Source organism: Sciurus vulgaris, assembly GCF_902686455.1.
Source record: "Sciurus vulgaris genome assembly, chromosome: 10".
NCBI lineage: Eukaryota > Metazoa > Chordata > Mammalia > Rodentia > Sciuridae > Sciurus > Sciurus vulgaris.
The window spans coordinates 105,602,146-105,627,999 of record NC_136470.1 but is presented as its reverse complement, the minus strand read 5'-3'; the positions used below and the strand labels follow the sequence as shown (position 1 = coordinate 105,627,999).

Genomic DNA, 25,854 nt, shown 5'->3' with positions numbered 1-25,854 from the left:
TCTTAAATATTACTAATATTGTGAGAAATAAATACCTTATACATCAGAAAAATAGTTTTATAAGAACATTATTAAAGGTATTAAATCATACGTCTACAATATTATACTTCTCTGTTAAAATTATCTGGTTTTTAAAAAAAAAATCTGATTTTTCAGAAGAAAAAGATGCCATTTCTTATGTTGAAATTTCTACAACTACCTTCAATAATATTTTAAGATTGCAAAATTCTACTACTGTCACTGCCATTGAAAAAGTGAAAAAAAAAAAAAGCCTTTTAATGATCTTTAAAATGCAATGCAAAAAGCCTTTTTAATAATTTTGGAAATGCAGTATAGCTTATTTAACTTAGTCTATTCATTGAAAACTGTATTGTGTTATGAATATTATGTGACTTGATTCAATATTCAATAACCAATTATTCTTCTTAATCTCTTAGGTTGAAGAAGAAAAGTCATATAACCATAGCAAAGCATTAAGTAAAAAGCATTTGACAAAATCCAATACCTATTCATGATAAAAACTCTCAGCCATCTGAAAAGAGAAGGGAACTTCCTTAATTTGATAAAGAACATCTCAAAATGTCTTACCACTAACCTCAAACTTAATAGTGAGTAACTAGAGCTTTCCTGCTAAGATCAGGAACAAGAAAATAATATTCCCTCCTTCCATTCCTTTTCATCATTGTACTGGAGATTCTAGTTAATACAATAAGATAGGGAAAGTAAATGAAGGTATACTAAATGATAAGGATATCTGTCTTCATTTCCACATGACATGATTGTCTATGTAAAAATCTGAAAGCATCACCCCAAATCATGCTTGAACTGATAATAAATTACAACAAGGTTGCCAAATATGAGATTAATGTATAAAAGTCTATCACTTTCCTACAAACTAGTAATGAATAAGTGGATTTAAAATTGAAAACTCAAGATTATTTATGTTAGCAACTCCCCACAAATGAAATACCTAGATATAAATCTAGTAAAATATGCATTAGGTCTATATGAAAAAAAATTACAAAGTTCTGGTGAAAGACATCAAATAAGTAAATGGAGAAATATTTCATGTTTCTGGATAAGAAGATTTAATATTACAAAGATGTCACTTCTTCCCAACTTGATCTGTAGATTTCATGTCATCCCAATGAAATTCCTAACTTAATTGGTGACCATTGACACATTCATTCTAAAGTTTATATGGAGGGGCAAACAAACTCCAAAGAGCTAACACTTTATTAAGGGAAGAGCAGTCAGAGGGCTGACACTATCCTACTTCAACAGTTACTGTAGATATACAATAATTAGCTTGATATTAGTAAAAATAGATAAAAAGATCAATGGAAGAGATCAGAAGACCCAAAATAGATCCATATAAATAAAGCTAAGTGATTTTTGAAAAGGAGCAAAGACTATCTGCTGAAGATTGTCTTTTCAACAAATGATGGTGGAACAACTGAATATCCACACAAGAAAAAAATGACCATGGACACAGATCTTACAACTTTCACAAAAATTCACTCAAAGACCCATGTATAAAGTGCAAAACAGAGGATAAGACTTAGATGATCTCGTGTATGGCAAAAACTTTTGAAACACAACACCAAAGAAATAATAAGATGAACTTCATTAAAATTTAAGACTTTTGCTCATGAAGAATACTTTCTGGAGAATGAGATGACAATCCACATATTGACAGAAGATATTTGTGAGATGTGTTTGATAAAGGATTGTTACCCCAAAATATAAAGAACTCTTAAAATTCAACAATAACAAAGCAACCCAATTTAAAAATAGACATAAAATATGAACAGATATATCAATGGAGAAGATAAGTAGAAGGCAAATAAGCACACCAAAAATGTTCAACCTCATATGCCATTAGTAAATTGAAAACAAAATAATGAGATATTACTATACAATAATTACAATAGCAAAATTCAAAAACACTGACAACCTCAAATGTTGATTAGGATACAGAACAACAGAAATTCTTGTTGACCACTCATAGGAATGTAAAATGGTGCAGTCACTCTGGTAGACACAGTGGCAATTTCATACAGAATAAAATATATACTCTTGCATAAGATTCAATAAACTTTCTTCTTGGTATTTTCCCATGAGCTTCAAACTTATGTCTAATGGGTTTTACCCACATATGCATGCTCTCAGCAGCTTTGTTAATAACAATCAGAGTTTGGAAGCAACTAAGAGGTCCTTCAATAGGTAATTGGGTAAATAAACTGTAGTACATATACAACAGAATATTTACAGTGATACAAAGAAATAAGCTTTTTGGTATTAAAGGTTGACAGTGAGAGAAGCTGTGTATATTTTAGGACAAAAGACATATAAGAACTATGCAATTTCTGCTCAGGTTTGATGCAATCCAAAAGTGGACCTCCATAATAAATTTTTAAAACTATCTGAAGTAGCACTTATTTGTGCCTTTATGTTCACCTTTTTCCCAAAGGTAACTGAAATATCATGTGCTACCTTAATTTAATAACATTTATCTTCTGGACCATATTTGGAGCCTATAAAGTTTTTAAGTTCCAAAGTAGGTACAGTTTATTCTCAGTCATAATGATTCAGAGGCTTAGTAGTAGAAATGTCAAGACCAGTGGGATTGACACAAGTCTACTTCTGTTCTCTAATCTTTCCTGCCCAATTACAAGGTAATCATCAGTTTTACAACAGTTATTTAAAAAAAAATACCCTCTGGTATCTCTCAAAGATTTCATGTGAGATTTATTTATTGGTTTTTATGAAAATTCTAGGTAGATATAATATAGAAAAGGAAACTTCGAAATTAAACGATCCCTACATTTTAGCTTTGAAAAGTGAGATCTAAGAAAGTAAACAAAGGTTTCAAGGTGAAACCATGATTTCCTTTCTGGAAAGCAGATAGGAAAGCAAATTCAGACTTGTAGGCTAGGATACTTTGCTGTGATCCTCTAAATGATGATATCACAATCAGGAAAGCAAAACCAGACACTTGCACACAGCATTCTAGAGTCCAAAGGAACTACTAGTAAGAACAATACATAAATATAAATGAGAGGATTTACTCAGGTTTTATCTCTTACAAAAAGTGTTTTATTAAATGACAATATTGTGCATTAAATATATTTATATATTTATATATAAATAAATATATAAATATATTTAATGCAAGTGAGAACAATAGGTTGCCAGTCAATCTACTGTCAATAAAGGGTCTTTCATGTAATTGCTGAAATGTTAGTTCAGTACAGAAAAATTTTGAGAGAGCCCTATATTGTTTTTCAACAAACACTGTTGTCCATCATCTAAGAAGACTCTTTGCTAGAAAACTATATATTTTCAACCAATTGTTTTCAAGTGCTAAATTTTCTGTTTTAAAATAAACAGAATAATAAGCAAAATTTTTATAGACTGCAGTATCCACTGGTTTTATAACTTAACATTCATTGTTAATAATATTAAGCAACAAGATAAATGTTACCTTTTAAGTTATCTTCACAATATGCAGAGTTGTTTTTCAGACAAAGATTTAAGAGGTCTGTTTTCTCCTTGTTGAAAACATGATTTTGATAGATATCATTTTCATATGGAAAACTATTCTGCCGACAATCATGAAACGTACAGCTTTCATGTTTAGGGAAAACACAAAAATAGAGTAAAAGAAATGATATTTAAAAGTTCCAGTTTAGTAAATACAAATATAGTGAAGCTTTAATGGTATAGGGTATTTATGTAAACTTAATATTTGTTTTAGCCTTATTTTGGATATATTCTAAACTACTGGTTACTAACTACTACTAAATAAAAGCAATAGGTAACTGGATCAAATTCAACTTCATTACAAAATTTCAATTGAATTTTCCGTTTCAAAACATTTTGAAATATTTTGATTTCTTACATTCTGTCTTCCAAAGATAGTTATCTTTCAAACTCATAGAAATCTGATGAAATCAAGGTTAACCATATTTTTGTATTTATAAGGGTTAAAAAGTAGTAGATGGTATTTAATTTTTAATTTTTGATAATGGTTACTATTTATAAATCTAATTATAACATAGAAATGACTATGAATTGAATAATATATTTAATAATATCTGATATTTATGCAAGCTCTACATGTACCATCATAAAATTCATGGATTATACTTAACCAGAAAGGTCCCCTTTTATCACTTAGAATCCCTAAGAGGAAGATATAGTTAAGGTAATTCAAACCAAACTGTAAACCAAAGCTGTAAAACTGCCAAATCATGACAGGGAACTTTCTCTCCTTCTTTCACACCGTACACAGGGGTCAAAGCAAAGACATGTGATAAGATATATAAAATAATCAAATTAGACAGCAGAAATACCATTTTGTTAGCAACAGAGTAATGGAGATAAACCTCTTATCTGGTGACCAGAAAAGTTTTTTCCTGCCAAAACCCTGCTGCCAAAAGCATATTTATTCCTAGATATCTGAGTCTATGTATCTGAACAAGGAACTTTTCTGGGTCAGAGGGCATTTGTTAGGTAAATATCTGTTGTGAAACACTTTCAGGAGTCTAAGCTGATCTGAACAAAGAATTGGAACAGGAGCTACTAAATACTAACTTCATCCCACAGTTTACTAAAGATAATACTTTGTAGTAAAAAATATCTGAAATCCTAAAATTTCAACAGCAAAGGGGGCTGGGGGTGATTTTTAACGACAAAAGGAGATATCACTTTTCATTTAGAAATGATAAAATTCTACAAGTACAACATAAACCATTATACTTCATTAATTTAATTTATCATATGTTAAAGATCTCTGTAGGAAGTAATCTGTACTAAGAGAGTTCTTTTAGACTCAATCTAATAATTAACATAACTTTTATTTAGTATTCATAGCAAAATAAAATTTAAAAATCCAAAGAGTATCTTTGGAGAAAAGACTAAGACTCACATGAACTATATCAGGCTTCGTCTACAATTTTAAATGATAATAATTCCTGAATTCAGAAAAATCTATTAAATAATTCAACTGTTAGGCAAGAGTGCAAACCTACCCTTACAATTTTTCTACTGCTGAAAGTTGATAAATACTAGCATTATGGTACAGAAATTTAAACATGGCTTCAGTAAAATTAACATTAATGTCACAATTTTATGACCATGCATTTCTCATTTAAAAAGATAGATTATTGTGTGTATTTGGTTTTTCATAAGCACCCAAAGTGAATTAGAGAGATCTTACCTTGGTTGACTATCTGAATCAGCTAATTCAACTCTGTAAGGCACAATGTCTCCTGGTTCTTCATGTTCCTCTTCATAATTCTTATTAAATACCATTATACAATATTAGTTTTTCAGTAATTGTATTTATATACTAGTCAGTTTAGTACAAACCTTGAGTACTATGGCTCTGTATACTTAATCCTCTAATTATATCCTGTATCAAGTGACTTTTAGGACTAAACAAATTCAACTGTTTTTTATTAAGCTCATTTGCTTCCACCAACAATAATAACTATTTTTTATTATGCAACTACTAGCCTAACTGTTAAGTAGAATCGTGGCTAAGAGGTTTTTAGTTTTCTGACTGGCATGTCATAAGCTTATTCTGTGCATCAACAATTTAGTGAGTAGCACATGCATGTGTGTGTAAGTGTGTCCAATATCTTAAATTTGTCCTGAGGAGAAATTAAAATGTTGTTTGGCAGGTGAGAAAAAACAAACCCACAGAACTCTCAACACACTGACCTAAAGAAGAAAGCAGTATTTAAACAGGTAGTTTCTGCATCCTAGTCATTTTCTGTGACAGCCATAGCAAGAAAATATGAAGGACAAATGGTAGGTACACTCGGGTATGGGATGACCAGAGAGTCAGAAATAGAGTGATGTCATCATAGCCTAAACCTTCGGTCTGGAGCTATAGCTTTGACTAGCACTGGCTCTAGCTGATTCTACTGTGCATTCCAGAGGTTGTAGGCATATTACTATGACAAACCACTTAAAAATTTAAATACTATTTTTCCTTTAAATAGAAAATAATATTAAAGGACACTTAAGAAACTACACTTGAACTCAAATTTTGTTAAATACATGCCATGTAACAAAACTGAACTTTGTTCAAAAGTCTAATAACAAAGAATTAATCTAATCAAACACCAAACTCCATTATGTAAATTAACATAGTGAAACATTTTCTCACCTCCCATTCTGCAGGCTTCCAAAAAAAAAAAAAATGGCAATGCCAATTTAGCTCACAAATTTACTGTCTGCATTTAAAACTATACTATTTCGTTTTTATCTGCAAGTTTAAATTCAAACACTTATAAACTTCTTTTAAAACTGTGCTATGAAAGAAATTTTGTTGATAATAATATGTTGATGTAACTTTTTGCTGTAGATTTGGTTTGTTAAGGAATGTGAATGGTCATTATGAACTTACATTATCCAATTCTATTATCGTTAGAGACGGTTCAGATCTCTCTGTGTCTTCTTCCTCTACTGGCCGAAAAAAAGTTGGGTGTTGTACTTTATTCTCTTCAACTAGGAAATAAGATTAGAAAATAATATTATCAAAGAATATATCTTATATGATCATCTCTTTTTTGAAATGATATTTATCAATAATAAAAGATACTGTACATACAAATACATAAATGCTGTAAATTTTCCTAGCTTTTGTGAAATACATATTTTCTTGGCATTCAATTTTTAAATGTAGCTATTTAAATGACAGCAAAGTAAATCTAGAGAATGGGAAGAAGACTGTGTGATTTGATCTGGAGATAAGGGGTTACATAGTGCAATTGAGAATGATACCTCAAAGAGAACCAAAAGCAGGTACTAATTAATGCTCACTGTATGTAAAGTTAAATAATAATTTTGAAAAGATCTCCTCGAGGCTGAACTGACCATTGCTGTCTTCATCATTTTCATTCTGAGAGCACTCTGCTTCACTAGAAGTTCCACGTGGATGTAGGAATGTATCTGGAAGTGTGTTTTGTTGGTCTTGTGGAGTTCTGCAAAACAAAAAAGATGCCACTAAAAAATTAAAATTCATTAGTGAAAACATCCCTGGACAAGATCATGACTTTTTGTCAGAGGAGTATACAATGTTAATGACAAAAACATAACTGTACCTTTAATTCATAGAAGAAAATTATGACTGTGTAGCAAAATCTTAATGTATTAAAAAAAACTATTATTTAAGTTGATTGGACATCACAGAGGATTTTAAAATTGCATATCCCACTGTTTTTTTGTTCATGATGAAAATTAAAGTCATGATGGAAGTCAGTATTCTCTCAAGAGCCACATGGAGTCCGTGAAACATGTCATGCTGTTTACAAAGTTAATTTACAAGTATGGGTTTTATCTTACAACCTTGGCATTATGCTGATGAGTTCTAAGGGAACATGAGGGCATTTGTCTAAACTCCAAACACACCAGTAGGTTCCCATGATACGAGTGTGGGGTGCTCTGACTGTGGCATCTATTACCTAATTAACAATGAGAACTGACACAGAAATGAAGCCCAGGAATTCTCAGAGGACAGGAGTATGGGTTTTGTTCTGGAGGATAATCCTAGGTTACTGGGATGAGAGGTCATTTTTTAGCCAAGAATATAAATAGCTGGACAGAATTTTCAGATGATGCAAGCTCATAGGGAGCCCATGGAAAAGGTGGGGCCACATTAGTGAGAATTAGTAATTAGTACCAATATCAAACTTAAAATGTACCAGGCTCTGTTCTAATTTTGACACATTAAATTTTAGTAGGTATATATTAAATAAACACTAGTATTATCTTTATTTTATAGATAATGAAATCAAGACAAATATGGTGATCCCACTTAAAGTTACAAAGGAATTGAATATACAGGAGGAATTTGAATGCAAGCAACCTGCTTCCTCATGCCCAGGTTCCCAGCTATTTTTGCAGCTGTATTACCTTTTTTAATGTGCAGAAGCACTAAAATTTTGATAATCTTCTGGTAGTCTATGTTTTTATGCATTTTCTAATACATGTAATATACCTATCAGATAAATACAAAATATTTATGTGATACTGAGCTTTGTGTTTCAACAGATTCAGTGAGGGTGAGCTCTCTTACATCCATATTGAAGAGTATACAGTCAAAGTCAAAGTGCCATCTGATCACCAGAAACTGCTCTCTAGATTGATGTGCGTCTACTGAACTAATAACTCATCATACATACACAAAAATATACTGTTATCCTGATACCTCTTCATCAAGTGAAAACTTCTCTAATTCTGAGCAAAGACCTATATGAAGGATTTATGGAAACTTTATGATGGGTTAGAGCTGAATGGATCCTATAAATTTATTCTGAACTCAATGTTTTGCAAATGAGAAAACTTTTGATCATGGAAATTTAAGTGATTTGTTGCTGAACAAACAATTAGACAGCCAGTGAAGTAAGTCTGGATTCTCAATATTCAGACCATACCAATAATGCTTTTATAAGAAGGTTGAGCCATATAATATATAAAATAGCTTTCAGAATAGAACCCACCTCACCATATTTAAAATTTTAAAATTTAGTAAATATTTACTGAGCATTGGCCAATTCTGTTAGGTAAACTTGTAAAGACTGATTCTAAATCTATTATGTGAATCCATGTAAGACTGTTTACATCAGAGCTGTGTTCTTGAATCAGTAGTAAAAAACTGCCTGAGGTGTTTCTGTGGTTAACTAGAAAGATTACATGCCATTGTAAAAGAAGTTGGAGTCTAATAATTCTGAGCATTTGTCCTTAAAATATTCTCAAAACAAATATTCTGCACTCTTTCATGAGCTTTTCCAGATTTAAAAATCCATTAGAAGCATCCAGAAACACTTTCATGTTATCACATATGGGTGTGTTTCCTTTTGTTCTAAGGCTGCATAATATACCTCTTTCTGTGTGTGTGTGTGTGTGTGTGTGTGTGTGTGTGTGTTATTTTCTTTATCCATGATGGACACTTGGGTTTTATCCATATCTTGGAGGATAGTAGGCTAACTGAAATAAGCCAGATGCAGAAAGACAAATACTACCTCACTTATATTTTATTAAAAGAAAAACTGAGACCAGTTAAAGTTAACTTAAGCAAGAAAAAAATGTTTCTACAACCTGGAAGCATTCTAGATCAAAGATGGTTCAGAATGCACCTTCTATCAAATGTACAGGTTATACTTAGAGCCAGAGAAGAAGAAGTGAACTTCAGAAACAACCTGATTGGCTGTAGTTGGAATTTACCTGATATGGTAATATTTTGGCAGCTTTAAGTTTCTGATTGACTGGAGGTTCAACTGCTATGATTGAGACTCAGTCATTTGTGTATAAGTGTACACTCTAAGGATACTGTTAGTTTATTCATCAAGCTAGTGTACAGTTCACTATGTACAGCAGCTAGTTTAAGCCAAATTTATTTCAGCCCAGCAATGTGGAAACTCAAAAAGTGTAATCATGAAAGCAGAGAGTGGAATAGTGGTTACCAGGGGTGGGAGACCTGGGAGATACTGGTCCAAGGGTATAAAGTATCAATTACAGAGGATGAGTAAGTTCTAAAGATGTAATATAGACCATGAGTATAGATAATAGTAGATTTTAGGTGTTCTCACCACATACACAAAAACGATAACGTGTTCAGTGACAAGTATGCTAATTAGCTAGATTGTACAATGCACATGTATTCCAAAATTTTATGTTGTACACCTTAAATATTAGTAACTTTTACTTGCTAATTATGCCTCACTAAAACTGGGAAGGGGGATATGTATCATCATGCATGTACTATTTGGAGATAAAATACAAAACTATGCTATAGTCAGATCAGAAAAGAAATATGAAAATGCAACAGAAAATGTATTTATAAGTCTGTTATAAAGCATGACAATACGTAAAGGCAAAGTTGAAACCATGGTTACGGCTATGAAAATGGAAAACTTCTGAAGCACAACATCAGAAACGCCCTGTAAACTTGTGAATTCCACATGGACTGCCTTACACTGACATCTATAACTAATACATAAAGAAACAATTGTTGTGGTGACAGTGCCAGCTACTCAGCAGGTTGATGCCAGAGATGCTCTTGAGCTCAGGCATTTGAGACCAGTCTGAACACCATAGTAATGACCCAGATCAAAAAAAAAAAAAAAAAAAAAAGTAAATATCAAAGACCCCAGTGGATAGGCTAAATAGGTTCACTAAATGTGCTTTCCTACTAAGGAAAATGGCCAACATTCAATGTTCAGTATAGTTCAGGATATGACATAATTAAGGGTTCCCATATGTATCTAATAAAAATAACAGTGGTCATTTAATAACAAAATTTAGCTTTCTTTTTTTCATAAAAAAACTTAATATAACCTGATATTACAAGATAACTACCAAAAAAATAGGTCACTTTGAAATTACATCTTTATAATAATTGCTAAACTGGAATATGGAGTGTCACACCTGAATAGCTACTGTGAACATCACACTTGAGAACAGGTAAAGATAGTCTGAACATGTGTTACACAGGAATAACTAGAATAGTAAATGAATGGACTTAAAAGCCTACCATACAAACAATATACAGATACATATATGACTACCTATCTTAAAATGGTAATCAAAAGACAAATAAAAACTGAAAATGGCAGGTGCTAGAAAGAATTGGTGGTGGTGATCCAAGATGACGGACTAGAGGGTGACTGCATCTCCAGTCGCTCCAGAACCCAGGATTCAAGAAGGGGAGGCATTGAGAGACTCAGACTAAAATAGAGCCACGGGAGCCAGCCACAAGTCCCCAAGCCAGCGGGGACCTCCGGCCCGTAAGCAGCCTCTGGGACCAGGGCAAGGCAGTCAGAAACCTCTCCAGGCGGACCTTCCTCCCGACGCCCCCAGCCGTAGGCTTTTTTCATGGGGCGATCCAAGATGGCGGACTAGAGAGTGAATGCATCTCCAGTCACTCCAGAACGAAGGATTCAAGAAGGGGAGGCATTGAGAGACTCAGACTAAAATAGAGCCGCGGGGTGAGTCTCCCCTACCTGGTGAAGCGCTGCCCGGGTGGCAGACCTGGATTCGGGTGGCTTATTAGAGTAGGGAAGGGCAGCTAAAGTCTTCCCCAGGCAGCTCTGTGCACTCCAGTGGTGGGCTCGTCCCACAGGGCCAGATTCTCCAGCATCTCGGAGCAGGCAACCCAGTGAGAGCCTTTCTGCACAGAACCAAGCTTCAAGTCCCTGAACCAGGGCAGTGAGTTCCTGCCCACAGGGTGCTTAGGGACAAGGACAGGACAGCCAGGGACTTCACCAAGCAGCCCACAGCCCGGCCCCCTCCAGCGGGAAGCACCTTTCCAGGCTAGCTTCTCGGGGCAGGCCCCCCAGTGAGAGCCTTTCCACACAGAGCCAGCTCCAAGTCCTGGAACCAGTAGTGGGCTAGGGGCAGCTTTCCTTGGAAGCACTGCATTATCAAGTTACTCCAAGACTTCAGGCTACTGAAGGTAGGAAGGTGATACACTGGAAATCTAGAGGGACACTATAAGCCAATAGAAGAATTCTGCAATATCACAAAGTCCCACTGACATCTGATCAATATGAGAAAACAAGGGAAGAAAATGTCCCAAACAAACCTAGATACTATATCAATAAAACCTAATGAGAGCACAGCAGAAGAAAATGTCAGAAAGGGAGTTCAGAATGTACATAATTAAAACAATCAGGGAAGCAAACGAGGAGATGAAAGAGCAAATGCAGGCACTGAAGGAGGAGATGAAAGAGCAAATGCAGGCATTAAATGATTGCACCAATCAACAGTTAAAGGAGCAAATACGGGAAGCAAGAGATCATTCAATAAAGAGTTAGAGATACTGAAAAAAAACCAAACAGAAATCCTTGAAATGAAGGAAACAATAAACCAAGTTAAAAACTCCATAGAAAGCATAACCAATAGGATAGAACACCTGGAAGACAGAACCTCAGATATTGAAGACAAAATATTTAATCTTGAAAACAAAGTTAATCAAACAGAAAAGATGGTAAGAAATCATGAACAGAATCTACAAGAATTATGGGATATCATGAAAAGGCCAAATTTAAGAATTATTGGGACTGAGGAAGGCTTAGAGAAACAAACCAAAGGAATGAACAATCTATTCAATGAAATAATATCAGAAAATTTCTCAAATCTGAAGAATGAAATGGAAAACCAAGTTCAAGAGGCTTATAGGACCCCAAATATACAAAATTACAACAGACTCACACCAAGGCACATTATTATGAAAATACCTAACAACAAAATAAAAACAGAATTTTAAAGGCCGCAAGAGAAAAGAATCAAATTACATTCAGGGGCAAACCAATAAGAATATCAGCATATTATCAGCATATTTTTCAATCCAGACCCTAAAAGCTAGAAGGGCCTGGAACAACATTTACCAAGCCCTGAAAGAAAATGGATGCCAATCAAGAATCTTATACCCAGCAAAACTTACTTTCAGATTTGACGATGAAATAAGATCCTTCCATGATAAACAAATGCTAAAGGAATTTACAAAAAGAAAGCCGGCATTGCAGAACATTCTCAGCAAAATATTCCATGAGGAAGAGATGAAAAACAACGATGCAAATCAGCAACGGGAAGAACTAGCCTAAAGAAATAGCCAAATAAAGGGGAAACCAAATCATGTGAAAAAACAAAAATGAGTCAAATGACTGGGAATACAAATCATATCACAATAATAACCCTGAATGTTAATGGCCTGAACTCATCAATCAAAAGACAGAGACTGGAAGATTGGATTAAAAAGAAAAATCCAACAATTTGCTGCCTGCAAGAGACTCATCTCATAGAGATACCCATAGACTAAAGGTGAAAGGATGGGAAAAAAACATACCATGCATACGGACACAGCAGAAAAGCTGGAGTATCCATCCTCATTTCAGATAATGTGGACTTCAAGCCAAAACTAGTCAGAAGGGATAAAGAAGGACATTACATACTGCTTAAGGGAACCATAAATCTGCAAGACATAATAATCATAAACATCTACGCCCTGAACATTGGCTCATCCGTGTACATCAAACAAATCCTTCTCAATTCCAGAAATCAAATAGACCACAACACAATAATACTAGGCGATTTTAACACACCTCTCTCACCACTGGATAGATCGTCCAAACAAAAATTGAATAAAGAAACCACAGATCTCAATAACACAATCAACAATTTAGACTTAACCGACTTATAGAGAATATACCATCCAACAAAGAACGAATACACTTTCTTCTCAGCAGCAGATGGATCCTTCTCTGAAATAGACCATATATTATGCCACAAAACTACTGTTAGCAAATACAAGAAGATAGAGATACTACCTTGTACTCTATCAGATCATAATGGATTGAAATTAGAAATAAATGGCAGAATAAAAAACAGAAACTTCTCCAATACCTAGAGATTAAATAATACACTATTATATGATGAATGGATAACAGAAGACATTAGGAGGGAAATAAAAATAAATTTTAAAAGTAAATGAGAACAAAGACACATCATATCAAAATCTCTGGGACACTATAAAAGCAGTACTTACAGGAAGATTTATTTCATGGGGTGCATTCAACAAAAGAAGTAGAAATCAACAAATAAACGACTTAACACTACAGCTCAAAGCCCTAGAAAAAGAAGAGCAGACCAACACCAAAAGTAGTAGAAGACAGGAAATAGATAAAATCAGAGCCGAAATCAACGAAATTGAAACAAAAGAAACAATTGGAAAAATTAACAAAATAAATACTTGGTTCTTTGAAAAAATAAACAAAATTGATAAACCCTTAGCCACACTAACAAAGAGAAAGAGGGAGAAAACTCAAATTACTAAAATTCGGAATGAACAAGGATACATCACAACAGACACGACTGAAATACAAAACATAATTAGAAGCTATTTTGAAAATCTATACTCCAACAAAACAGAAAACCTTGAAGACATCAACAAGTTTCTAGAGACATATGAATAACCTAAACTGAACAAGGAGGACATACACAACTTAAATAAATCAATTTCAAGCAATGAAATAGAAGAGGTCATCAAAAGCCTACCAACAAAGAAAAGTCTGGGACCAGATGGTTCTCAGCCGAGTTCTACAAAACCTTTAAAGAAGAGCTCATTCCAATTCTTCTCAAAGAATTCCATAAAATAGAAGAGGAGGGAACCCTCCCAAACTCATTCTATGAAGCCAATATCACCCTGATACCTAAACCAGACAGAGACACATCGAGGGAAGAAAATTTCAGACCAATATCCTTAATGGACATTGATGCAAAAATTCTCAACAAAATTTTAGCAAATAGCATACAAAAATATATTAAAAAGATAGTGCACCACAATCCAGTGGGTTTTATCCCAGGGATGCAAGGTTGGTTCAACATCTGGAAACCAATAAATGTCATTCACCATATCAACAGACTAAAAGTTAAGAATCACATGATTATTTCAATAGATGGAGAAAAAGCATTCAATAAAATATAGCATCCCTTCATGCTCAAAATACTAGAGAGGGGGGATTCAAGATGGCGGACTAGAGGGTGGCTGCGTTTCGTGTTGCTCCAGGACTCAGGACTCAAGAAGAGGAGATAGAGAGAGCCTTGGGACCAACTCAAAGCAGCTGGGCGAGAGTCTCCCACTGGGCAGGCGTCCCGGGGCAGGACGGGGCAGGCGTCCCAGACGGGGCGGTAGCCCCGAAAGCAGGGATCTTTGCAAAGTAGAGCTGCCGGCGAGATGACCCTCCCCCTGCCGGAGCAGTGATCGCAGACAGCTGGGAGCATTGGAGAGGTGGCTGTTCACCACAGCGCTTGGACTCGGCACAACCCACCCGGGCTCTGGGAGGCTGCCCAAAGGAGAAGGTGCTTGGTGAGCTGTTTGGACTGAAAGCGACCACCCCTGAACACAGGGGGCTGCCCAGAGGAGAAGGAGAAATACGGGCTCGGCACGTCGCTTGGAATTGGAGCAGCTGCGCCAGGGCTCTGGGCGGCTATCCGGTGGAACAGCGTGGTGAGTGGTTTGGTCCCAGAGCATCCGCTCCTGAACACAGGGGGGTTGTCTGGAGAAGGAGGAGGAGCGAGGCAGGGTGCTTGGGCTCGAAGTGACTGCACCAGGGCTACGGGAGGCAGTCGGGACAAGAAGGTGCACAGTGAGTTCTTGGGACTCGTGACGCACCAGATCTCTGGGTGACTGCCTGGTGGAGAAAGAGGTGCGTGGTGGGTCACTTGATCTTAGAGCGACCGCACGGAACAACAGGTGGCTGCCGGAGGAAAAGGCGTGTGGCGGGTCACTGGGACTCGGAGCGATTGTAAGGGGCTCCAGGTGGCTGCTCAGAGGAGGGGCCGCATAGCCAGGCGAAAAGTGCAGAGCAGGGTCCTAGACGGCTTCTTGGTGGAAGGACCCCACAGACAAACTGAGGGGCGGAGCGAAGGCTCCAGGACTGCAGGCAGCTTCTCTGAGGAGAGGCAGCCTAAGGAGATTCGTTTGCGAAGGGTGAGGCTTCCAGGCCCAGGAGGTAGGTCCGGGTCCCTGGGAACATTGCAGAAGAAGGCTGTCCAGCCCAGGCGGTAGTTGTGAATTGAACGGAACCTCTGGGAGGAAAACCGACCAGCGAGACCTCCCCACCGGGTGACTCCTCCCTGTTGGGTGAGGTTCTCCCAAAAGGACTGTAAAATCAGAGACACAGGCCCAAACTGGTCTTGCATCAGCCCACATCCTACTTCCCTTCTGGATGACCATTCATCAGCAAGTGAAGGTACCTCTGCCCACTAGCAGGGAATATACCCCACCGGAAGGCCACCACCCCTAGGGAGTCAGCTCCCTTGTGGAGCACTGCATTATCAACTTCCTCCAAGATTTCAGGCTACTGAAGACTAAGAGGGGATATAATAGAAATCTTCAGGGATATTATAAGACAATAGAGAAAATCTGCAATATCACAGCGGTCAACTGATACCTGAACAATATGAGAAAACAAGGAAAGAAAATGCTGCAAACAAATCTAGATGTTACATCAATGAAACCCAATGACAGCATGGCAGGAGAAATGACAGAAAGGGATTCAGAATGTACATAATTAAAATGCTCAGGGAAGCAAATGACGAGATGCAAGAGCAAATGCAGGCACTGAATGATCGCACCAATTGACAGTTAAAAGAGCAAATACAGGAAGCAAAAGATCACTTCAATAAAGAGTTAGAGATATTGAAAAAAAAACCAAACAGAAATCCTTGAAATGAAGGAAACAATAAACCAAATTAAAAACTCCATAGAAAGCAAAACCAATAGAATAGAACACCTGGAAGACAGAACATCAGACATTGAAGATAAAATATTTAACCTTGAAAACAAAGTTGAACAAACAGAGAAGATGGTAAGAAATCATGAACAGAATCTCCAAGAATTATGGGATATCATGAAGAGGCCAAATTTAAGAATTAGTGGAATTGAGGAAGGCTTAGAGAAACAGACCAAAGAAATGAACAATCTATTCAATGAAATACTATCAGAAAATTTCCCAAATCTGAAGAATGAAATGGAAGATCAAGTACAAGAGGCTTATAGGAATCCAAATATACAAAATTACAACACACCCACACCAAGGCACATTATAATGAAAATGCCCAACATACAAAATAAAGACAGAATTTGAAAGGCCACAAGAGAGAGGAATCAAATTACATTCAGGGGGAAACCAATACGGATATCAGCAGATTTTTCAATCCAGACCCTAAAAGCTAGAAGGGCGTGGAACAACATTTTTCAAGCCCTGAAAGAAAATGGATGCCAACCAAGAATCTTATACCCAGCAAAACTTACCTTCAAATTTGACGATGAAATAAAATCCTTCCATGATAAACAAAAGCTAAAAGAATTTACAAAAAGAAAGCCAGCATTACAGAACATTCTCAGCAAAATATTTCACGAGGAAGAGATGAAAAACAAAGAAACAAATCAGCAAAGGGAGGAATTATCCTAAAGGAATTGTCAAATAAAGGAGGAAACAAGTTGTCTCAAAATAAATAAATAAATAAATAAATAAATAAATAAATAAATAAATAAAATGAACCAAATGACTGGGAATACTAATCATATCTCAATAATAACCCTGAATATTAATGGCCTGAACTCATCAATCAAAAGACATAGACTGGCAGATTGGATCAAAAAGAAAGATCCAACAATATGTTGCCTGCAAGAGACTCACCTCGTAGAGATACCCACAGACTAAAGTTGAAAGGATGGGGGAAAACATATCATGCACATGGACTCAGCAAAAAAGCTGGGGTATCCATCCTCATTTCAGATAAGGTGGACTTCAAGTCAAAACTAGTCAAAAGGGATAAAGAAGGACATTACATACTGCTTAAGGGAAGCATAAATCAGCAAGACATAACAATCATAAACATCTATGCCCCAAACAGTGGCTCATCCATGTATGTCAAACAAATCCTTCTCAATTTCAGAAACCAAATAGACCATAACACAATAATACTAGGTGATTTTAACACGCCTCTCTCACCACTGGACAGATCTTCCAAACAAAAATTGAACAAAGAAACCATAGATCTCAATAACACAATCAATAATTTAGACTTAATGGACATTTGTAGAATATACCATCCAACCAAGAGCGAATACACTTTCTTCTCAGCAGCACATGGATCCTTCTCTAAAATAGACCATATATTATGCCACAAAGCTAATGTAAGCAAATACAAGAAGATAGAGACACTACCTTGTATTCTATCAGATCATAATGGATTGAAGTTAGAAATAAATGAAAGAGTAAAAAACAGAAGCTACTCCAACACCTGGAGATTAAACAATATGCTATGACATGATGAATGGATAACAGAAGATATTAGGAAGGAAATTAAAAAATTCTTAGAGGTAAATGAGAACAAAGAAACATCATATCAAAATCTTTGGGACACTATGAAAGCAGTACTTAGAGGAAAATTTATTTCATGGAGCGCATTCAATAAAAGAAGTAAAAATCAACAAATAAACAACCTAACACTTCAGCTCAAAGCCCTAGAAAAAGAACAGACCAACATCAAAAGTAGTAGAAGACAGGAAATAGTTAAACTCAGAGCTGAAATCAACGAAATTGAAACAAAAGAAACTATACAAAAAATTGACAAAATAAATAGTTGGTTCTTTGAAAAAATAAACAAAATTGATAAACCCTTAGCCACTCTAACAAAGTGAAGACGAGAGAAAACCCAAATCACCAAAATTCGTAATGAACAAGGAAATATCACAACAGACACGATTGAAATACAAAACATAATTAGAAGCTATTTTGAAAATCTATATTCTAACCAAATAGAAAATTTCTAAGACATCAACAGGTTTCTAGAGACATATGAATTGCCTAAATTGAACGAGGAGGACATACACAATTTAAATAGAACAATTTCAAGTAATGAAGTAGAAGAGGTCATCAAAAGCCTACCAACAAAGAAAAGTCCAGGACCAGATGAGTTCTCAGCCGAGTTCTACAAAATCTTTAAAGAAGTGCTCATTCCAATACTTCTCAAAGTATTCCATGAAACAGAAGAGGAGGGTACCCTCCCAAACTCATTCTATGAAACCAATATTACCCTGATACCCAAGCCAGACAGAGATAAATCGAGGAAAGAAAATTTCAGACCGATATCATTAATGAACATTGACGCAAAAATTCTCAATAAAATTTTAGCAAATCGCATACAAAAATATATTAAAAAGATAGTGCACCATGATCAAGTGGGTTTTATCCCAGGGATGCAAGGTTGGTTCAACATCCGGAAATCAATAAATGTAATTCACCATATCAATAGACTTAAAGTCAAGAATCACATGATTATTTCAATAGATGCAGAAAAAGCATTTGATAAAATACAACACCCTTTCATGCTCAAAACACTAGAAAAAATAGGGATAGTGGGAACATTCCTTAACATTGTAAAGGCCATCTATGCTAAGCCCATGGCTAATATCATTCTAAACGGTGAAAAACTGAAAGCATTCCCCCTAAAAACTGGAACAAGACAGGGATGCCCTCTTTCACCACTCCTATTCAATATCGTTCTTGAGACTCTAGCCAGAGCAATTAGACAGACCAAGGAAATTAAAGGAATACGAATAGGAAAAGAAGAACTCAAACTATCCCTATTTGCGGATGATATGATTATATACTTAGAGGAACCAGGAAATTCCACCAGAAAACTGTTAGAACTCATAAGTGAATTCAGTAAAGTGGCAGGTTACAATATCAATGCTCATAAATCCAATGCATTTTTATACATAAGTGAGGAATCTTCAGAAAGAGAAATTATGAAAACTACCCCATTCACAATAGCATCGAAAAAAATAAAATACTTGGGAATCAATCTCACAAAAGCGGTAAAAGACCTCTACAATGAGAACTACAGAACACTAAAGAAAGAAATCGAAGAAAACCTTAGAAGATGGAAAGATCTCCCATGTTCTTGGATAGGCCGAATTAATATTGTGAAAATGGCCATACTACCAAAAGTGCTATACAGATTCAATGCAATCCCAATTAAAATCCCAATGACGTACCTTACAGAAATAGAGCAAGCAATCATGAAATTCATCTGGAAGAATAAGAAACCCAGAATAGCTAAAGCAATGCTTCGCAGGAAAAATGAAGCAGGGGGTATCGCAATACCCGAACTTCAACTTTATTACAAAGCAATAGTAACAAAGACGGCATGGTACTGATACCAAAATAGACAGGTAGATCAATGGTACAGAATAGAGGACACGGACACAAACTCAAATAAATACAACTTTCTAATACTAGACAAAGGCGCCAAAAATATGCAATGGAGAAAAGATAGCCTCTTCAACAAATGATGCTGGGAGAATTGGAAATCCATATGCAACAGAATGAAACTAAACCCATATCTTTCACCCTGCACAAAACTCAACTCAAAATGGATTAAGGACCTCGGAATCAGACCAGAGACTCTGCAGATTATAGAAGAAAAAGTAGGTCCCGATCTTCAACATGTCCGCCTAGGACCAGACTTCCTCAACAGGACTCCCATAGCACAAGAAATAAAAGCAAGAATCAATAACTGGGATAGATTCAAACTAAAAAGCTTTCTCTCAGCAAAGGAAACTATCAGTAATGTGAAGAAAGAGCCTACAGAGTGGGAGAATATCTTTGCCAATCATACTTCAGAAAGAGCACTAATCTCCAGAATCTATAAAGAACTCAAAAAACTCTACACCAACAATACAAATAATCCAATCGACAAATGGGCTAAGGAAATGAACAGACACTTCACAGAAGAAGATGTACAAGCAATCAATAAACATATGAAAAAATGTTCAACATCTCTAGTAATAAGAGAAATGCAAATCAAAACCACCCTAAGATTCCATCTCACCCCAATTAGAATGGCGATTATCAAAAATACAAGCAACAGGTGTTGGCGAGGATGTGGGGAGAAAGGTACACTCATACATTGCTGGTGGGGCTGCAAATTAGTGCAGCTACTCTGGAAAGCAGTGTGGAGATTCCTTAGAAAACTTGGAATGGACCCTCCATTTGACCCAGCTATCCCACTCCTTGGCCTATACCCAAAGGATCTAAAATCAGCATACTACAGAGATACAGCCACATCAATGTTCATAGCTGCTCAATTCACAATAGCCAGACTATGGAACCAACCTAGATGCCCTTCAATTGATGAGTGGATAAATAAACTGTGGTATATATACACAATGGAATATTACTCAGCCATAAAGAATGACAAAATTATGGCATTTGCAGGCAAATGGATGAAATTGGAGAATATCATGCTAAGTGAGATAAGCCAATCTCAAAAAGCCAAGGGACGAATGATATCGCTAATAAGTGGAGGATGACACATAAAGGGAGGGAGGGAAGGGTTAATGTTAGGGTTAGAGTTAGGGTTAGGGAGGGGGGCAAGTATGGAGGAAGAAAGTACTGTATAGAGGGTAAAGAGGGGTGGGAGGGGTGGGGGGAAGGGAAAAAATAACAGAATGAATCAAACAACATTACTGTATGTGGATTTATGATTACACAAATGGTATGCCTTTGCGCCATGTACAAACAGAGAGGCAACATGTATCCCATTTGTTTACAAAAAAAAAAAAAAAAAAAAGAAAAAAAAAACACTAGAGAAAATTGGGGTAGTGGGAACATTCTTTAATATTGTAAAGGCCATCTACGCTAAGCCCATGGCCAATATCATTCTAAATGGTGAAAAACTGAAAGCATTCCCCCTAAAAACTGGAACAAGGCAGGGATGCCCTCTTTCACCACTTCTATTCAATATCATTCTTGAGACCCTAGCCAGAGCAATTAGACAAACCAAAGAAATTAAAGGGATGTGAATAGGAAAAGAGGAACTCAAACTATCCCTGTTTGCTGATGACATGATTATATATTTAGAGGAACCTGGAAATTCCACCAGAAAACTCTTAGAACTCATAAGTGAATTCAGTAAAGTAGCAGGTTACAAGATCAATGCTCATAAATCCAATGCATTTTTATACATAAGTGATGAATCTTCAGAAAGAGAAATTATGAAAACTACCCCATTCACAATAGCATCGAAAAAAATAAAATACTTGGGAATCAATCTCACAAAAGAGGTGAAAGACCTCTACAATGAGAACTACAGAACACTAAAGAAAGAAATTAAAGCAAACCTTTGAAGATGGAAAGATCTCCCATGTTCTTGGATAGGCAGAATTAATATTGTCAAAATGGCCATACTACCAAAAGTGCTATACAGATTCAATGCAATTCCAATTAAAATCCCAATGACGTACCTTACAGAAATAGAGCAAGCAATCATGAAATTCATCTGGAAGAATAAGAAACCCAGAATAGCTAAAGCAATCATCAGTAGAAAGAGCGAAGCAGGGGGTATCGCAATACCAGATCTTCAACTCTATTACAAAGCAATAGTAACAAAAATGGCATGGTATTGGTACCAAAATAGACAGGTAGATCAATGGTACAGAATAGAGGACATGGACACAAACCCAAATAAACACAATTTTCTCATACTAGACAAAGGGGCCAAAAATATGCAATGGAAATAAGATAGCCTCTTCAACAAATGGTGCTGGGAAAACTGGAAATCCATAGGCAACAGAATGAAACTAAATTCCTATCTCTCACCCTGCACAAAACTCAACTCAAAATGGATCAAGGACCTTGAAATCAGACCAGAGACCCTGCATCTTATAGAAGAAAAAGTAGGTCCAAACCTTCAACATGTTGGCTTAGGATCAGACTTCCTTAACAGGACTCCCATAGCACAAGAAATAAAAGCTAGAATCAGCCACTGGGATAGATTCAAACTAAAAAGCTTTCTCTCAGCAAAGGAAACTATCAGTATTGTGAAGAGAGAGCCTACAGAGTGGAAGAATATCTTTGCCACTCATACTTCAGATGGAGCACTAATTTCCAGAATCTATAAAGAACTCAAAAAACTCTGCACCAAGATTACAAAGGATCCAATCAATAAATGGGCTAAGGAAATGAACAGACACTTCACAGAAGAAGATGTACAAGCAATCAATAGATATATGAAAAAATGTTCAACATCTCTAGTAATAAGAGAAATGCAAATCAAAAGTATCCTAAGATATCATCTCACCCCAATTAGAATGGTGATTATCAAGAACACAAGCAACAATAGGTGTTGGCGAGGATGTGGGGAAAAAGGTACACTCATACATTGCTGGTGGGGTTGCAAATTAGTGCAGCCACTCTGGAAAGCAGTATGGAGATTCCTCAGAAAGCTTGGAATGGAACCACCATTTGACCCAGCTATCCCACTCCTTGGCCTATACCCAAAGGACTTAAAATCAGCATACTACAGAGATACAGCCACATCAATGTTCATAGATGTTGAATTCACAATAGCCAGATTGTGGAACCAACCTAGATGCCCTTCAGTTGATGAATGGATCAAAAAACTGTGGCATATATATACAATGGAATATTACTCTGCCATGACGAATGATAAAATTATGGCATTTGCAGGCAAATCAATGAAATTGGAGGATATCATGCTAAGTGAGATAAGCCAATCTCAAAAAACTAAAGGACGAATGATCTCGCTGATAAGCGGATGAGGACATATAAGGGGGGGTTTGAGGTGTTAGCGTTAGGGTTAGGGTTAGGTTTAGGGTTAGGGATAAGGAGGGTGGTAAGAATGGATGAAGGAAGGGCTGTATAGAGGGAAAAGAGGGGTGGGAGGGGTGGGGGGGAAGAGAAAAAATAACAGAATGAATCAAACAATATTGCCCTATGTAAATTTATGATTTTTAATTAAAATAAATAATATAAAAAAGAATTGGTGGCAACTAGAACTCTAACACATTTGAAATGTGAATTACCGTTCACATTAGAAAAGTTTAGTAGTTTCTCACAAAGATAAACAGGTACTTACCATATGATCCAGTCACCCCAGTCCCAAGTGTTTACCCAGGGGATTAAAAACATATACCCAAACAAAAACCTGTACACAAATATTTGTTAAAAATGTAGTCATAATTGTCCCAGACTGGAAGCCAGCAGGGTGTTCTTTGACACATGAATAGATAAATTATGACAAGTCACAATGATGTATGAATACTCCACAAGAGAAAAGAATGAACATTAATTTCCACAAGAACATGAATGAACTTAAATGCATTTTGGTATATGAGGGACACAAAGGTATATATTATGTGTCCTTTGGAAAAATGTAAATTTATAAGGATGGAAAACATATACTAATGGTTGGCATTGACTGAATAAGGAACTTTGATTACAAAGGAGGAGCAAATGTTGATTTTGGAGGTGATGGTCTTCTCAGTTTGGTATTTTGGTAGGCACCTGACTTTATGCATTGATGAAAAAAATATATAGAACTATACACCCTGAGTTTAATCTATTCAAATTTTAAAAATCAATCAGAATGTTGGCAGACCCACGGCAAGGCATAAACACTGAGAAGGTGATAGGATAGGAAAGAAATGAGCACCATGCTTCAAGTAATGTTGGGAAACAGGGTCTGGATGGACATGGCAGGCCAAAGATAAAAGGCACACTTCACAATGCTGCATTCAGTAAATTTGTTTCTCAGAGTGATATCAATAATTCTGAGTAGCAAATTAATTTACTTTATACATAATTAAAGCCAGGCTTCTCATTATAGGTAAAAGAATTTCGAGTAAGTGAAGGAAAAATTCTAAATGAATTACGCAGAGCTAATTTGAAAACAGTGGTACAAGGGTGAAGTCAGGCTACTTTAACAGGTATCCAAATAGATAGGTACAGAGATCGATATAGACATTTGTGTACACCGTCTTAGTGGGTCCTAACTCTGGTAAGACCTTCTTCAGAGAAGGTCTAGAATTTGTGACACGTGAACAGTAATGAGCCCAGAGTCCAGATCTTGGTTTCTGAATCCATTCTCCAGCAAGAGAAATGACAATTCTCTGGACAAGTGGCTCCTGGGCTATGACAGGAAAATCAGCTGCCAGAAAAATAAAGAGATACTCAAAGCAAATTAACCAAGAACAAACAAGAAAGAATGAGGTCATGTTGAAAGAACAGAGGGCTCAACCTAACAGAGCTCTTAATAGCCAAAGTAGGAACAATTTGAGTCACAAAATAAATAATAATTATATTTGATATTAATCTATAAAACAAGTACCATGAATAGATCCCCTACTGAGAACATTCTGTGAAACAAATGACAAGTACCCTTCAACGGGTCAGGGTCACAAAAGACCAGGAATACAGAGGAAGACAGAAAAACTGTAATGAATAAGGAGGTATGACAAAAATGTAAGCACTGGGGCTGGATAATGGAGCAGGATCAGTGAAGACAAGGATAAAATCCAAACAAACTCTATACTTCAATCAATCATATTGTACCAATGTTTATTTATTGGTTTTAATAAATGCAAATGGTTATGTAAGACGTGTTACCATTAGGGAAGCTAAATGAAAGATAGCAAGAATCCTTTGTAAAATTTTATGGTTTGACTGTCTTATTTCAAATTGAAAAAAAAAAATTACAAGAGAGAACATCTGCAACATTATAAAACAGTTGAAGGGTCATGGTGGTACAAACATTGCTCTCTTAATGGAAGACTGAATTTAAGTCTGCAAGGATACCACAGAGAAACTAGAGAAGAGAAACTAGATTGGTTCTGTGGACATAATGGGCAGAACTAGGATCAAAAAACTAGCTGAAGCCAGGAGCAGTGGCATGCACCTGTATTCCCAGTGGCTAGGCAGACTGAGAAAGGAGGTTCTTGAGTTCAAAGCCAGCCTCAGCAAAAGCAAGGCACTAAGCAACTCAGTGAAACCCTGTCTCTAAATAAAATAAAGAATAGGACTGGGGATGTGGTTCAGTGGCTGAGTGCTCCTGAGATCAATCCCTGGCTCCCCGCCCCCAACCAAAAAATAATCTAGCTGGAGACAGAATAAGGCTCACTAGGAAATATAACAGGCAGAATAGTCCAAATATGGGCAAATGAGTTTGAAGGTGAAGCAAGGAGTTGATCACCACCCCTCTGTTGTATTCTAGAAGCTCCTTCATCACCTTTGCTCCTCAATAATAGTCTGGATGAGTACTATGTACCAGATTCTTTTAAAGAGAATTTTTGTCTTAACTAGTTGACTCAGCATGATGGTCTTAACAAATAAGTTATAAAATAAGTTTTGCCCTGATTTACAGAGGAAGAAACGAACAGAGTCATGAAAAACCTACATTCTTTGTGATGAAACTCTGTAAGAGGGAGGGAACATCTGTAGCTTCTTACCACCACTAATAAATGTA

The 25,854-nt window shown here is 36.2% G+C and overlaps 1 protein-coding gene across 1 annotated transcript in view; it reads right to left on the bottom strand.

The window, feature by feature from the left end:
- The window catches only part of ZBBX (zinc finger B-box domain containing), a 175,089-nt gene that overhangs the window by 46,119 nt on the left and 103,116 nt on the right, over positions 1-25,854 (bottom strand). Inside the window, exons 11-14 of the mRNA XM_079101028.1 lie at positions 6,892-6,998; positions 6,422-6,522; positions 5,225-5,304; positions 3,488-3,630 (exon numbers count right to left, since the gene is read on the bottom strand). Coding sequence (XP_078957154.1) covers positions 3,488-3,630; positions 5,225-5,304; positions 6,422-6,522; positions 6,892-6,998 — 431 coding nt within the window. The remainder of the gene's footprint in view (positions 1-3,487; positions 3,631-5,224; positions 5,305-6,421; positions 6,523-6,891; positions 6,999-25,854) is intronic.